Source organism: Camelina sativa, chromosome 15, assembly GCF_000633955.1.
Source record: "Camelina sativa cultivar DH55 chromosome 15, Cs, whole genome shotgun sequence".
Lineage (NCBI taxonomy): Eukaryota > Viridiplantae > Streptophyta > Magnoliopsida > Brassicales > Brassicaceae > Camelina > Camelina sativa.
In genome coordinates, this window is record NC_025699.1 from 2378841 (window position 1) to 2392830 (window position 13990).

General features: G+C 33.3%; 4 protein-coding genes and 1 non-coding gene across 5 annotated transcripts; 2 read left to right on the top strand and 3 right to left on the bottom strand.

Moving 5' to 3' along the window:
• LOC104744772 (probable aquaporin NIP7-1) lies at window positions 3126–4835 on the bottom strand. The gene is made up of 5 exons (XM_010465874.1): window positions 4547–4835; window positions 4159–4383; window positions 3830–4027; window positions 3606–3667; window positions 3126–3442 (listed from the first exon to the last, which is right to left on the bottom strand). The coding sequence occupies exons 1-5, from the start codon at window positions 4688–4690 to the stop codon at window positions 3241–3243; spliced, it is 831 nt and encodes a 276-aa protein (XP_010464176.1). The 5' UTR covers window positions 4691–4835; the 3' UTR covers window positions 3126–3240.
• On the bottom strand, window positions 6785–6855 carry TRNAG-GCC. The gene has a single exon. It is a non-coding gene; the product is annotated as a tRNA-Gly (tRNA).
• LOC104744774 (dual specificity protein phosphatase 1B) lies at window positions 6953–9998 on the top strand. The gene is made up of 5 exons (XM_010465875.2): window positions 6953–7126; window positions 7220–7355; window positions 7448–7568; window positions 9284–9429; window positions 9787–9998. Exons 1-5 carry the CDS (start codon window positions 7037–7039, stop codon window positions 9825–9827), a joined length of 534 nt encoding a protein of 177 aa, XP_010464177.1. The 5' UTR covers window positions 6953–7036; the 3' UTR covers window positions 9828–9998.
• LOC104744773 lies at window positions 7575–8997 on the bottom strand. Its single transcript, XM_019236986.1, has 2 exons — window positions 8589–8997; window positions 7575–8181 (listed from the first exon to the last, which is right to left on the bottom strand). Exon 2 carries the CDS (start codon window positions 8178–8180, stop codon window positions 7701–7703), a length of 480 nt encoding a protein of 159 aa, XP_019092531.1. The 5' UTR covers window position 8181; window positions 8589–8997; the 3' UTR covers window positions 7575–7700.
• LOC104744775 (transcription factor MUTE) lies at window positions 12021–13567 on the top strand. The gene is made up of 3 exons (XM_010465876.2): window positions 12021–12193; window positions 12676–13095; window positions 13259–13567. The coding sequence occupies exons 1-3, from the start codon at window positions 12098–12100 to the stop codon at window positions 13349–13351; spliced, it is 609 nt and encodes a 202-aa protein (XP_010464178.1). The 5' UTR covers window positions 12021–12097; the 3' UTR covers window positions 13352–13567.

Sequence of the window (13990 nt, forward strand, 5' to 3'; positions counted from 1 at the left end):
TTGCTTTGTTAGAGTAAAACCGTTTTAAAAGTATGGTTAGTTTCTTACTACTGCTTTTGGATATCACACTCGCTAATAAGGAGCGTATCAGCAGCGTAAGTTTCAATTCTTGGTCGTAACGAGCGTGCCAAAGGAGAAGACGTGGAAGGTTAAAACAGTGGGAAGGCGCGTGGGACAACATAATGTGATGAGTGGTGATAATGGTGGCCACTGGCCGTGTGCACTTTTTATTTATTTAGTGGGGTTTTAATTTTACCTAAAAAAAAACTTACTACTAATAATAATAATTTAGATTATATATTACCTAAATCTTGTTAGTAAATAATGTACATTTACGTTTAAATCCTTTTTTTTTGGGAATTATTTTTCTATTGAGTAAAATAAAAAAAACTCTTGATTCCTTGCTTTAAAAGAGAGACCGACCATTGTTCTATATTAATTACTGGAACAAATATACTACTAGACTAGTTGTGAAAAATAGATGAGTTGGCACCTGACCTGATTAATGCTAGACAATTATACATCCGATTAGGTTTTACACTCTAGTAATTAAAAGATATTTTAGTTTGTGGTAGGCTGCCCGAGTTAATTAGAAACTTTGTTATTAGAATGAAACACACACTATACGTCTATACCGATTATTATTAGTCGAGTCGTTTAAGCATTTGATATGGGCATATATATATATAAGGTAAGAAAATGGGGTTATAATCATGTAATAGCACCCTAGACTCGTATATTCCAAAGTTTAGTGACAAAGAAAAAAACAAAAATATTTTGTAAAATAAAACAACGTAACGGTCCCATGCTTTGACGTTTGAGTTTGACAACAAACGGTCCCATGCTTTTTGCAAAACAAGTTTTTAGAAACGTGAACAGAAAATAATGGAAAGAGATTTGTCGCCTTTGACCTCTTTCTAAGTAAATAATTTAGATATACCATTTACGGGATGGTGAACTAATGTAGCAAATAGAGGTAGTTGGATTATTATGCAAATGAAGGTCGAAAGGTTTGAGCAGGCATACATACTCGAAATTGGGTATTTTTAGGCACTCAGTCCACATGCAAGCTATGGATAGTTGAGTTCGAGTGAGTTAAAATTGTAATTAAAAACCAAACCGAATATACATCGAAATAAACAAACCAAATTATCACTAGTTTTATTTGGTGCTTACGTTTTTTAGTCTTTCTCTAGTGATTAAAGAAACCAAGATGATGTTGTTTGGCGATTTGTTTTTGTATATATGAGTATTATATATATAAACTACATTTTTTAAAAATATCAATTTTGTGAGAGAATAAAAGGTGTAGGGACCAATTGCATAAATGTATAGCGTTAAGCATCAAATATTTCTCCTCTATTATGTCCTATCCTTATCAGATAACTGTTATCCTTATTAGCTTTGCCACCTTTATTTGGTTCGTTGGTGTCGCTAAATTATGAGAATAGTTTATCTAAGTATATAATTAGCTCCAAATATGTATATAGTATTAAGATAGGCTATAATGATATCACTTTCTTTGGATCGGAATATCGGATTGGAAAGCCAAAATCCATTTTGACAAATACACACTATTAAAACTTCTTTTTACCATTTGACTATTGCTATCTCGGCATTTACGACAGTTATTTCTATAAGAAAACCTACTTCAACTCAATATAGATTTTGATTATACTTTATTATTTTATAGTATACTAGATAATATCCCATGTTTGAAATTAATATAACAAACTATAATTATATATTTTTAAATTAGTTTAGTAACTTATTGAATAAATTTATTATTTAATAGTTTATATTACATAAATTTTTTCTTTAAATAAGTATTTTTCAAAACTTGTACAAAAAGTATTTAAAAAATCCTCAATTATGGTTTATAGCTTTCTTAGTTCCTTCAATAGTTTTCCACGATTCAACAAATGTAATAAAACTTACCTATTATTTATTATATTATTTAGATTCATTATGAAAATAGATATTATTCGAGATAATTAATCGAAAACTAAATACGTATGATTGATAAAGCCATATATAAAAATCATATGGAAATTGATTCAATTAAAAATCATATGAAAATTGATTGATAAAGCCATATATAAGTTATTGGAGCGACGCTCTTCCGTTTGATTCTGAATAACCTCAAAACCTACCGGAAATGTTTGTGGCGCAGCCGTGGTGGTAAGTGGAGTGGTGGCGATGGAAGGAGTTATGGTGACAGAAGTGATAATCGTGGTAGTAACCGGAGTGGTTGATATGGTGGTATGGGGAGTGGTGGTGGTCACGGTTGTGGTAATTGTTGTCGTAATGGTTATTAATAATAAACTTAATTAATATATGTGCTTATGTGGTAACTTTAGAATTTTTTTTAATTCTGTAAACTTTTAATTATAAGAAGTCAAAAAGCTATTAAATTTTAAAACTATCCAGACCAGAAAGAGTAAAAAATTAACGACAGTTTGAATATTTTGCAAGAAGAAAATATTTTTACAATCTACAAGCAGTAATAACAGTTCATCTAATTCTAGCAAGATTTTATTTCTTTCTATAAAAGATTAATTTGTAAGAAAAGATGAAAAAAATATATACTTATAAACTATAAAAATTGCTTTGTTAGAGTAAAACCGTTTTAAAGTATGGTTTGTTAAAAAAGATACTCGATATTCAATCTTCATCTCAAAAGAAGCTCTCTGTTTTCGCATCATGTAATGGCTCTAATGACCTAATGAAAGGATTTGAGTTTTCATGTCAATTACCTTTTAATTTCTTATATATATTAACTATTTGCTCATCAAAATATAGATACTTTGCATCATGTTGCATGCACTAATTCTTGTTTTTTCCAATCCATTATACACTGTCAATACCTTTTTCTTGTACTCTCTCTCCTAATATCAAGCTCATACTACTTATTCTAGTCTTGCTTTCGTTTATTAATATTTAGAAAGAAAAAGAACAAACGTTTTTATTTTCGTTTTTAAATATGTCTATTCTAGAATAAGAAAAAGAGTCTGTTAAAAAAAAAAAAAGATTGCACAACGAACGTACTCCTCCAATGTAACGCAAAAACAACTAAAAAGATAAGTAAATTAAGCATTACTTTCACAGAATCATATGATCTTTATCCTTATAAAATAAGTCCATGTGACATAGAATTTTAAAGTAGTCTCGGCCCAATGGGCTACAACAAACGTAGAGTAAAAAGTGTTTATTTTGTAGGTTAACTAGATTTTGAGGTGATTAACGTAGAAGTGAAGAAACGGGAGGGGGAAGTGGAGAAGGGCACGGCCTGGTTTTGAGGCTAATTGATCTGTATGTCAAAACACCGATGATGGCTCCAATCACCGGAGCCGTCATGTAAATCCATAAGTCCTCAAAATCCCATGCCACCACCGCCGGACCTAGTGATCGAGCAGGGTTCATCGATCCTCCTGAAATAGGTCTGACCATACCGTATATACTACAAAACGTTAGCATGCATTATTCGATTCTATGAAATATTCATCTTCCCATATTTTACGGTGATTATAGCTTTGATTGTTTCAATTTAAAACCTATGTTATATATTGACAAAGTATCTTTACGATAGTGGATTATTAAAGTACCCGGTAATAAGCACTCCAAGGGAAATGACTGTTCCAATCACGAACCCCGTCAAATTACCCAACTGTACATGTAAAACATACTATCAATTAAATAAATACATGTACGTTTTTTATTCTGTTTTTTAAAGTTATTATTTTATAAGAAGTTGTAAATTCACACTTTAGGTGTTTTTTTTTTTTTAATAATTAGGAAGAGTAGGAAAACCTATAATATGGTCACTTACATTTTGATGAGGACCACAATGCAAAGCAGAGGCGAGGAATACGACAATGCTCGTAGCTATGAGTTCAACGAAAAATGCAGAAACCCAGCTTAACGCAGGTTTTGTTGCCATAAGGTCAGCGTTTACTCCGTAGACTGACACCCCAACTAATGTTGCTGCAGTTGCCCCCAATGTTTGCGCCGTTATATATAACGGAACCTGACAACAACATTCAAAAGCAAGTATAACATGAGTTTTGTCTATACGCAACAAAACAAATAAAAAAAAAACAAGACCAAAGATCTAGATAATTGAACTACAATTCTTAGATGGTTGGGTGGAGATTGTACCTGAGACCACGGAAAGCCACCAAAGACGGCGAACGCAATGGTGATTGAAGGGTTAAGATGGGCGCCGGAGATGTGTCCGATGGAGTAAACTACGACCACCACCGATAATCCAGCTGTGGCGGCGTACTCTAGCAATCCAACGTGGCCACCAGATAATTGGGTACTGCTTATGACCCCACACACACTGAACATTAGAATGAATGTCCCCACCAATTCCGCTATTACCTAGAAACACATTATTCACGAGATATTATCATATTTTGTATACAAAGATATTTATAAAAATCTATAGTATAAGATGACCTTAAAAATAATGCATAATAGGCTTATTACTTGGTTTAAAATAGTGAAATCGTATGGTAAATTGTTTATAAATGAAGGGGCTTACAATGCGTAGGGGATTGAGATCTATATCATAAGGGAGACATCGGAACAGCCTTTGTCTCGATGGATGATCTTCATCTCTCAAAGTAGATGGAGTTGAGCCAGCTTCTTGGTCCAGTACTACCCTTGACCGTGCCTCACCATTCATTTTTCTTTCCCTTCAAGATAGTTGATGCAAGAATCGATTTAGGACAGTCACAATCAAGGTGGCTTGATGAATGATCGGCTTTATGAATGATCTCTAATGGAACCAAAAAAAAAGAAAAAGAAAGAGAGATAGAGAGAAAAACGCAAAGAAGATGCAAAGAGTATATAATGTTTACAAAATAAAAAGAAGAAGAGAGTCCTACTACATTCCTTTGGTTAAGCAGTTTGAAAGGAGAGGCCGAGAGGGTGTTCAACACTTTTCTTGTGTTCAAATTTTTACACTTCCTTCCTACCAATATTTCTTAATTTTAATTTGGTATTTTGTAAGTCATGCAATTTTTCTATCAAGTTCCTTGTGTAAAGATGGTACTCGTAATTATTAGATAGATCTTTAAAAAAAAAAACCTAATTCCTAATTATAACATAACTGTAATTAAAAACCATATATACATAAACACCATCTAATCTGAACCAAACTATATATTTTTCTTTTTTGTCAACAAACGAAACTAAATTTATAAACAAAAAATAAAATAAAAAAATACACCAGCCGGGAATTGAACCCGACCGTGGCAGGGTACTATTATTCCACTAAACCACTGGTGCTTGTTACTCATTGCCAGAAAAATAGATCAAAGTTTTTTTTTTATTAACAGTTTTAGGTGGTTAGAGAAAAAACATATTCTACCACTTTTCTCACATGTAATAGAGAAAAAAAAAGAACAGGATATTTAAGACAGAATTAGAATATTTATTTATGCTTTTATCACTTGTTACACATTTCATCATCTCCTTATTAAAACGGAAGTACATTTGCTAATATAACATTCTATTTTTAAAATTTACATAATAAATCTTTCCCATTTTAATCAATACCAAAACTTAAAGTTATTATTTGTAATATTATAAACATATATATATATATATATATATATAATTTCTTTTACAAACGGGTGCATATCTTAACACATCATTTCCTTATACCTAATCATCTAAACAAATCTCTTAAGTTTTCTACAATATTAACAAATTTAACAATGTAAAAAATGTACATAAGAACATAAGAAAAATATGGATATATCCACTAAATTAACAAGGTAATAATCAGTTATATCAAATTAACATACATAAAAATATTTTAACAACATATAATAAAATAACAATATACAAAAAAAAACTCTAAAAATTAATATGTTGGGATCGTAAAAATCTATTAATTCATAGAGATTTTATTTTATTGATAATTTATTAAATTATAGAGAGATTTTCTTAATTTGGTAAGTTTAAAATATATATATATATATATATATATATATATATTTATTTAAAATGAGATTTAACTGTAATAAATAATATTTTTATATAATCAATTACAAAAAAATAACAATTCTCATATTTTGAATAGATATTATTTTTTGTTCACAATAATGTCATATTTATTGAACAGGGGAACAAAAATTGCAATAAAAATTCAGAAAACAGCATGATACTTGAAAAACCAAAAAGATTTGTGGCCGGCGGAATTGCTAATGGCGCATACAACTTTAATAGGCTCATTGACCTTCACGACCTCGGCTGTCAGAGCATGGAGGAGGTATCACCCACGAAGATATCGGTGGGGAGTTTACTCAATCCTCCAAAGCTAAACGGGATTTGGTGGGGATCAATGTGCCTAAAAAATAGAAGTAAACCGAATCAGAAATTCTCTACAAATCCTAAGAAAAAAAAACACAAACAAAGAAACGAAGAAGCAATTACTTGAATAAGGTGCAAATAGATGTTGCTGGAGAGACCACCTCAACTTCCTTCGCCGCTCTTGGTGATCTCATGTGGGTATACGCACAGACCCACCAAAAAAACTCATCCATCACAAATATATGTAATCAGAAACTTAAAAAAAAAAAATTATTATAGTCGGTCGTAAAACTTGTATTATTTACGAGATGCTTAGAAAATTTTATTTCTAGTAATTAAATATTTTTTGGAGTCTCGTATATTTTGCAATTGCTACCACGCCGTAAAACTACCTTATCGATCTCAGGATTTGCTGTTCAAATTTTGCACTTCCTTCCGCGAATTAAAAAAATTAAAAAAATGCACCAGCCGGGAATCGAACCCGGGTCTGTACCGTGGCAGGGTACTATTCTACCACTAGACCACTGGTGCTCGTTGTTACATGCTCTCAAATTGTTATTTATATAGTGTAAATAGAACAGCCATGTTCGTCTTCGAAATTTGGGACCAAAGTCAAAAGGTTGGATTCTGAAAGTAATCATACCGTCGTCGTCTTCGTCTGTACAAGTGGAAGTTTTTGAAAAAAACCTAAGAGCGAGAGAGAGAGAGAGAGATGGAGAACGTGGTTGATCTCTTCGGAGTTGGAATAGCTAATTCCGAGAAGCTATTCGGAGGAGTCAACGATCTCAGCGAGATCCAACAGGTTTTGTATTTTTATTTTTATTTTTATTTTTCTCTCTTCGAAATTGGATTTTGGATTCTAAAGTTCTTCGGGGAAAAAAAAAAACACATATAGGGATTGTTCATAGGTTCAGTAGCTGAAGCGACTAACAGCGATTTGCTCAAAAGCTCCAACATCACTCATGTATTGACCGTAGCTGTGGCCTTGGTTCCTCCTTATCCTAATGATTTTGTATATAAAGTCATCGAAGGTCTGTGTGTGTGTTTTTTACATCGATTCCTGTTTTGAGAAATTTTTGGAGTAGAGAGATTCTATAACTAACCTTTGGTTCTTCGTATGTAGTCGTTGATAGAGAGGAGACCGATTTGACTGTATATTTCGATGAGTGTTTCACCTTCATTGACCAAGCTATTCAATCTGGTGGTGGTGTTTTGGTTCATTGCTTCATGGGAATGTCTAGAAGGTTTTTGACTCTTTTTACCTTTATCTGATTGATTCTGTACTCTCTAGTGTAGTCTTTGTTAGATAACGAGTTAAAAAAGCTTCACAAGTATGCAACTGTTTCATCACTAGTAACTATTAGGAATCTATAGACTTAGATTGCAGTCGTATGTATAAATCTAGCTTGTTGATTCTGGCATCGCTGGGTAGAGCAGTAAGTGTCTAAATCATGGTACACAATAATTTCAGTAACCATTTCACGATCTACTTTCTGATCATACTCACTTGCTTCACTCAGCCCTGGAGGTTTCTTTGGACAAATAGCTAAATGACGCTTAACAGATGATGTTCCTTGACTAGTTTCTACAATCATCTTCTTATTACAGTGAATGCAACGACCTCTACGTTTACCATCTGTTTCTAGTCCTGCTACTGGTATAAACTCTTTCCAACAATCAGACTTTAAGCGTTTATTAGAGTTAAATACCGTTTGGTCAGTAGTAGTCTCTTGAGTAGGCTGCGTTTCACTATGTGCTCCTCCTTGAGTTTCAGCCTCTTGACCATCTTCATTCATTGCATGATATTCATGCTCAGCATTTAAAGCTGCCATTGTCTCTAATGATTGTGAATCCATTCTATAAAGAAAAGAAAAGAAAAACATCAAACACATCAACCAAAAATTATTGTTTTAAAGCAAAAACCACACAAACAATAACATTGTCATTTACGCTCAAGCAGACACAGAGATTAACACAACAAGAACAAACGTTAACAATGCTTCACATGAGACAAACGTACGGGAACAATGCTTCACATGAGACAAACGTTTAAGGCAAAATAACACACAAACAAGAACATTTACGCTCAAGCAGACACAATATCAATATTGAACACACATAAACAATCAATATAAATATTGAACACACATAAACAATCTTAACTTGAACTAAAGTCTAGTATCTATATCAATATTGAACACACATAAACAATCTTAACTTGAACTAAAGTCTAGTATCTATATCTCCAAATCCAAATTCACAACCTTAAAATCAAAATTGAAACTTGATTCCACCCAAAATCAAAGGCTCCTGATGTGGAGGTGATGAGACAGAGAGGGTCACGACTCACGACTCACGAGAGAGGGTCAAGAGAGAGGGTCACGAGAGAGGGTCAACAAAGAGAGAGGGTCAAGAGAGAGGGTCAAGAGAGAGGGTCAAGAGAGAGGGTCACGAGAGAGGGTCAAGAAATGGTCACGAGAAGCTCCGCAAATCACCCAGAAAAGCTCTGTCCGAAGATTGAAACCAATTCGATTTCACCCAGAAAAGCTCTGTCCGAACACAATGCTCTCTGATCAGAACCAATTCGATTTGATGTTGGAATCGAGTAGAAGCAATTAGACTAGGGTTATTATAAAACGGTGTCGTTTCAATAAAAGTTTGAAGAAAAAAAAAAACCCGATGGGTACCCATAGTCTTATAGGGTAAACCTGCGTAAACCCGTATAAAATGGGTACCCGCCCGTTTTTTACCCATTTTTTTTTCTGATTGAAAAACAGGTCACAAAACTCTATATTTTATACGGGTTTCGGGTACCCATCGGGTTTAAACCCACTGTTAACATCCCTAGTGGTTAGTGAACAGATTACATATTATGTGGACAAATTAAGAGTCTTCTTGAACCTCTGTATTTTGTTATATACTTACAACAGGTTGGTTGGTTTTGGTTTCTCTTTGAAAGTGTGACTATAGTGGTGGCTTATCTGATGAAAAAGCATGGCATGAGCTTCTCTAAAGCTATGGAACTTGTAAAGAGCCGACGTCCTCAGGCACTTCCTAATTCCGGTTTCATTTCGCAGCTGCAGAAATTTGAGAAATCCATTCAAGGTATGATTGTCTCGTTTCCTCCTACTGTATCTTCAGAGTTCAGAGGATCTTTATCTGTTTTTATTTTGGTGTTGGGAACCTTTTAATCTCTTTCTTATTGATTCCTAGACTCTATTATGTGGGTAATTACTCAATGAGAGACTTTGTTTTTGAAGTCAGACTGGATTTTAGATGGATACAAAACACTTCCAATTGAAAAACTGACATAGCTTCAGTGTTAGATGTAAGGAAAGATAACAGAAAATATAGAAAATTGAGAAATTTTTTATCGGTATCTGTTTGCAAGAAGGTTTAGATTTTCCTCATAAATTCCACTCTCGTTGATACACAATATATACATTTTCTCTGTTTACACAGTACATGGTGAGGCTTCAGCTGATAAGAAGATAGTGTCCTGATGAACTCTCGAGAAGTTCCGGACAAGTCTCATGATCTCCATGATTGACCAAAAAAAACTTGATTGGTTTCGTGCTGTGTAAGGATTGTTTTCTTGTGAACTATATTGATGGTGAGCACTTTGCCATGTCCATTAACCCAATTGAAATAAATGAAAAAACGCAGAATTTACATTTCCTCTGTTACTACAATGAATATTTTCGAGGATGATGAACGCACTAATTACCCAAACTAAACCTATTGTTTTCGACCATTGCACTGCATTGCATGTAAACGACATTAGACTCTCATTAATATAGATTAACAGTTGCATATGAGATATAACTATTACGTTAATGACATAACTCTTGAGAAAAATAATAAAAATCAGATTTTCATAAGATTAGCAAAATTGCCTTTTAAGTAGCTTGTTTTTGTCAAAATTAAATGATTAATTGTATATCTGCTTATGTACGAACCGATATCTTGATCAAACGTGAGTTTTCTTACTGCAAATTGATTCTTAATATAAAGAAAAAAAAAAGAAAAAAAAAAAAATCTTATTGCCTGTTGAACAAAGAAGATAACGTGATAGAACATGAACAAATTGAATATCCATGTTGGAGTTAAATTCTTTACTCCTAAAATTAATAGTTTGATTAAATGGGGCATGCACCTTTGCATGTCTTATACGTATTGTGGCCTAACATTTCCGGCTACAAACATTTGTCACCAACATTTCTTTACAGCTTCCACTTTTTTGGGACGTAATTAAGGTTTATTATTATTTCTTCTCCTCCGTACATTTTCGCATTTTTATTTGATAGTAGTGGGAGCAAGTTACATATAACCCAAAACACTATGACAAATTTTCTTATGTTAGGTTCGCTGAAGTTTGGAACATGCATTGTTATTGTCTCATTGAGATACTCTTAACTTCATAAATTAGAGCCAAAAATTTTAGGGAAACTAATTAGAAAACTAGCTGTCGGGAAGAATCTTAATGAGCCGTCCAGGTAGTTGAGACTCATGAAGAAGCTTGATCAACAGCAGAACTTGTCGGTTAGCTCCGAAGGTTATATGCAATGTTTTTCTTGTAGAGCCTACTTCATTAACAAAGTGATCCATACAAAAATAGGATATACGTACGTACGTAGTTCCAACTAATAACAAAACGCATGTATAATGATAAAATCATGGAGAATCAAATATTGGTTGTGGGATGAAATGATATGTTGTTTAACTAAAACACTGCGTGCTACTTAAAACATCTTTTTTATTTTTACTTGTCATTATATTAATCTTACAAAATCGTCGAACAGATAGACATGTAATTCCATGAAAAAAGGTATGTTTTGTAAAAGTAATCACTGAGTACCGTAAGTGCTGACGTCATCATATGTAGTTGTTTCAACGCGTTTCTGAACTTAATTTATCGATTTTTTACGATACGATGACGGAATTATCATCTTTTCACTTGAATGCATATGAGACTTTTCTTGAGGAAACTTTTTTTTTTTTTAGTGTGGAGAATTCCTTAACAACCTTTTTTTTTGTTTAGTTTCTGTAAACCATCCTAAGATCCTACAAAAGTCATGCGAAAAATTAAGGGGAAAACAGAGATCACACTTCATAAATCACAATTGCTTCTAAATCCTCTTAGTTTGGGACAATTCAATAATTTAATTTATTTTCATTCATCCAAAAAAACCATATCTCAACATAAACTCGTATCTTCCACCAGTGATCTTAACAATCAAAACTGGTATATATGTCCGTTTTAAAATATACATTTCTAGTAATTAAGGAAACGCGGTAAGTAAGAAGTGTGGCACAAGGGGTAGAAACAAGAAGTAAAAGAAGGTGGTGTAAAGGCATGCACTCTAACTGAATGTAGGATATATCTTAATTATAATAAAAGACGTCACGCAGTGAATGTAAATGTAAATGTATCCAACTTCACAAACGTGACGTATCTTTGTATATGCATACCTTTCTCTACTTTGTACTTATACATATATTGAAGTAATACGAGAGAGAGAGAGAGAGAGTGAAAATAGTAAGAGAGAGAAAATTAGTAAGAGACAAAAAAATGTCACGAGACAGCGACATTGTGCATTTATGAAACCTTGAAAAAAAAACTCTGAACCCTAATTATCTCTTTGTTGTTGCGGCTGTATAAATAAGACATTGTTTTGAAGAATGTGTCGGAAAAAGTGAAAGTGATCATCTTCTTCTTTGATAGATAAGAATCCTAGACGAGGTATAATTAAGTGAATCTTAGTCAAGGATCATGTCTCACATCGCTGTTGAGAGGAATCGAAGAAGACAAATGAACGAGCACCTTAAATCCCTTCGTTCTTTAACTCCTTGTTTCTATATCAAAAGGGTAACTTTCATGTGATCTCCTCTTGATCACCTCATTTCTCAATTCCAATTCATTATTATTTCTCTTAATTTGAAAGAGGTTTGGTGCTTTTTCATGTTGAACCATAGGTGCTTTCTTTGTTTCGTAAGTTTCAAAGGTCTAATTCTAGCTAGAATCATATAATATTGGGGATTCACATGCAATTGAACAATCTCATATAGTTTATTTTCTAAGAAGCAAATAAAAAACCTTGTGCGGGAGCACAGATTTTAGAGACGGATAGGATCATGCATGTAAAACTGTATATTCCAAACTCACTAATTTTGGAAAAATATGTTATGATCATATCGTGATCATATTTGGTCCAATTCTCATAATCTTGTATATGTGTTTATGCATATAATATATATTTCTCTCTGTTAACTTCTAAAAACAGATCTTAGCCGCATGCATCAATCCTATTGAATAATATGGTCTTGTTTTCAATAATTGATCCGTATTAGGGAGATCAAGCTTCGATAATTGGAGGAGTGATAGAGTTCATCAAAGAGCTGCAGCAATTGGCCCAAGTTCTTGAGTCCAAGAAACGTAGAAAGACAATAAACCGACCTTCTTTTCCTTATGATCACCAAACAATTGAGCCATCCATTTTAGCCGCCTCCACCACCCGGGTACCGTTTAGTCGAATCGAGAATGTAATGACCACGAGTACTTTCAAGGAGGTAGGAGCATGCTGCAACTCTCCTCATGCTAACGTAGAAGCCAAGATCTCAGGCTCTAACGTTGTACTGAGAGTTGTCTCTAGGCGAATCGTGGGCCAGCTCGTGAAGATCATCTCTGTCTTGGAGAAGCTATCTTTTCAGGTTCTCCACCTCAATATTAGTAGCATGGAGGAGACGGTCTTATACTTTTTCGTTGTTAAGGTACATATCTACATCTATATATCTTAGTCTAAATGGTTGTTCTACTGATTAGACTAACATATGTAGATCCATAGTTATAAGCGCAACGTATATATAATTGATCATAGAACGTTTATATGAGTATTTGTTTTTAACGTCGTCACAATAAAATTTACATGTGCAGATAGGACTGGAGTGTCACTTAAGCTTGGAGGAACTAACTCTTGAAGTTCAGAAAAGCTTTGTACCTGAAGGAATCATCGTCTCTACCAATTAAGACCAAAATTCTACATGTACTACAGCGTGTATCGTGCTTTTGGGTTTAATTGTCATGTATCGTTACATGAGCATACGTTCGTGATACTTTGCCAGAAATAAGCTCCTCTAAACTTTTTTTTTTAGAAAACATTTACGTTTTACGTAGTTTGTTTTCGTATCTGATCTTGATCAAAGTTGTAATTTCCCATAAATAAATGATTACAGTTTTATGTTCTAATTAGTTTAATACCTAATGTAATTGTGTGTAGACGTATAGAATGTAATGTATAGATATACACAATCCTAACAGATTAGATTACTTGTTCTTGGAACAAAAACACAGTCCCTTGATTTAGACATTGACGACAAAGAAAAGATGTAGACATTTCGTGAACGATATATATGTCATCTTTCGGAGTTACGGTCTATGGTCTCTCTATAGCTTTCGCAGATCCGACTTATAGAGCTGGAAATCTCCGATAAAAAAAGTCTGGAATTTCTCATTCTAAAATCATTTTAAGTTTTTGGAGTACAAGTTAACTATGGACTCATACATTAATTAATATGGATGTTTTATACATCATTATGGACTTTACTCCATGGTTTAGACATCATTATGAGTTTAGACTATGTAATATACAAATATTTGGTAAGTTTG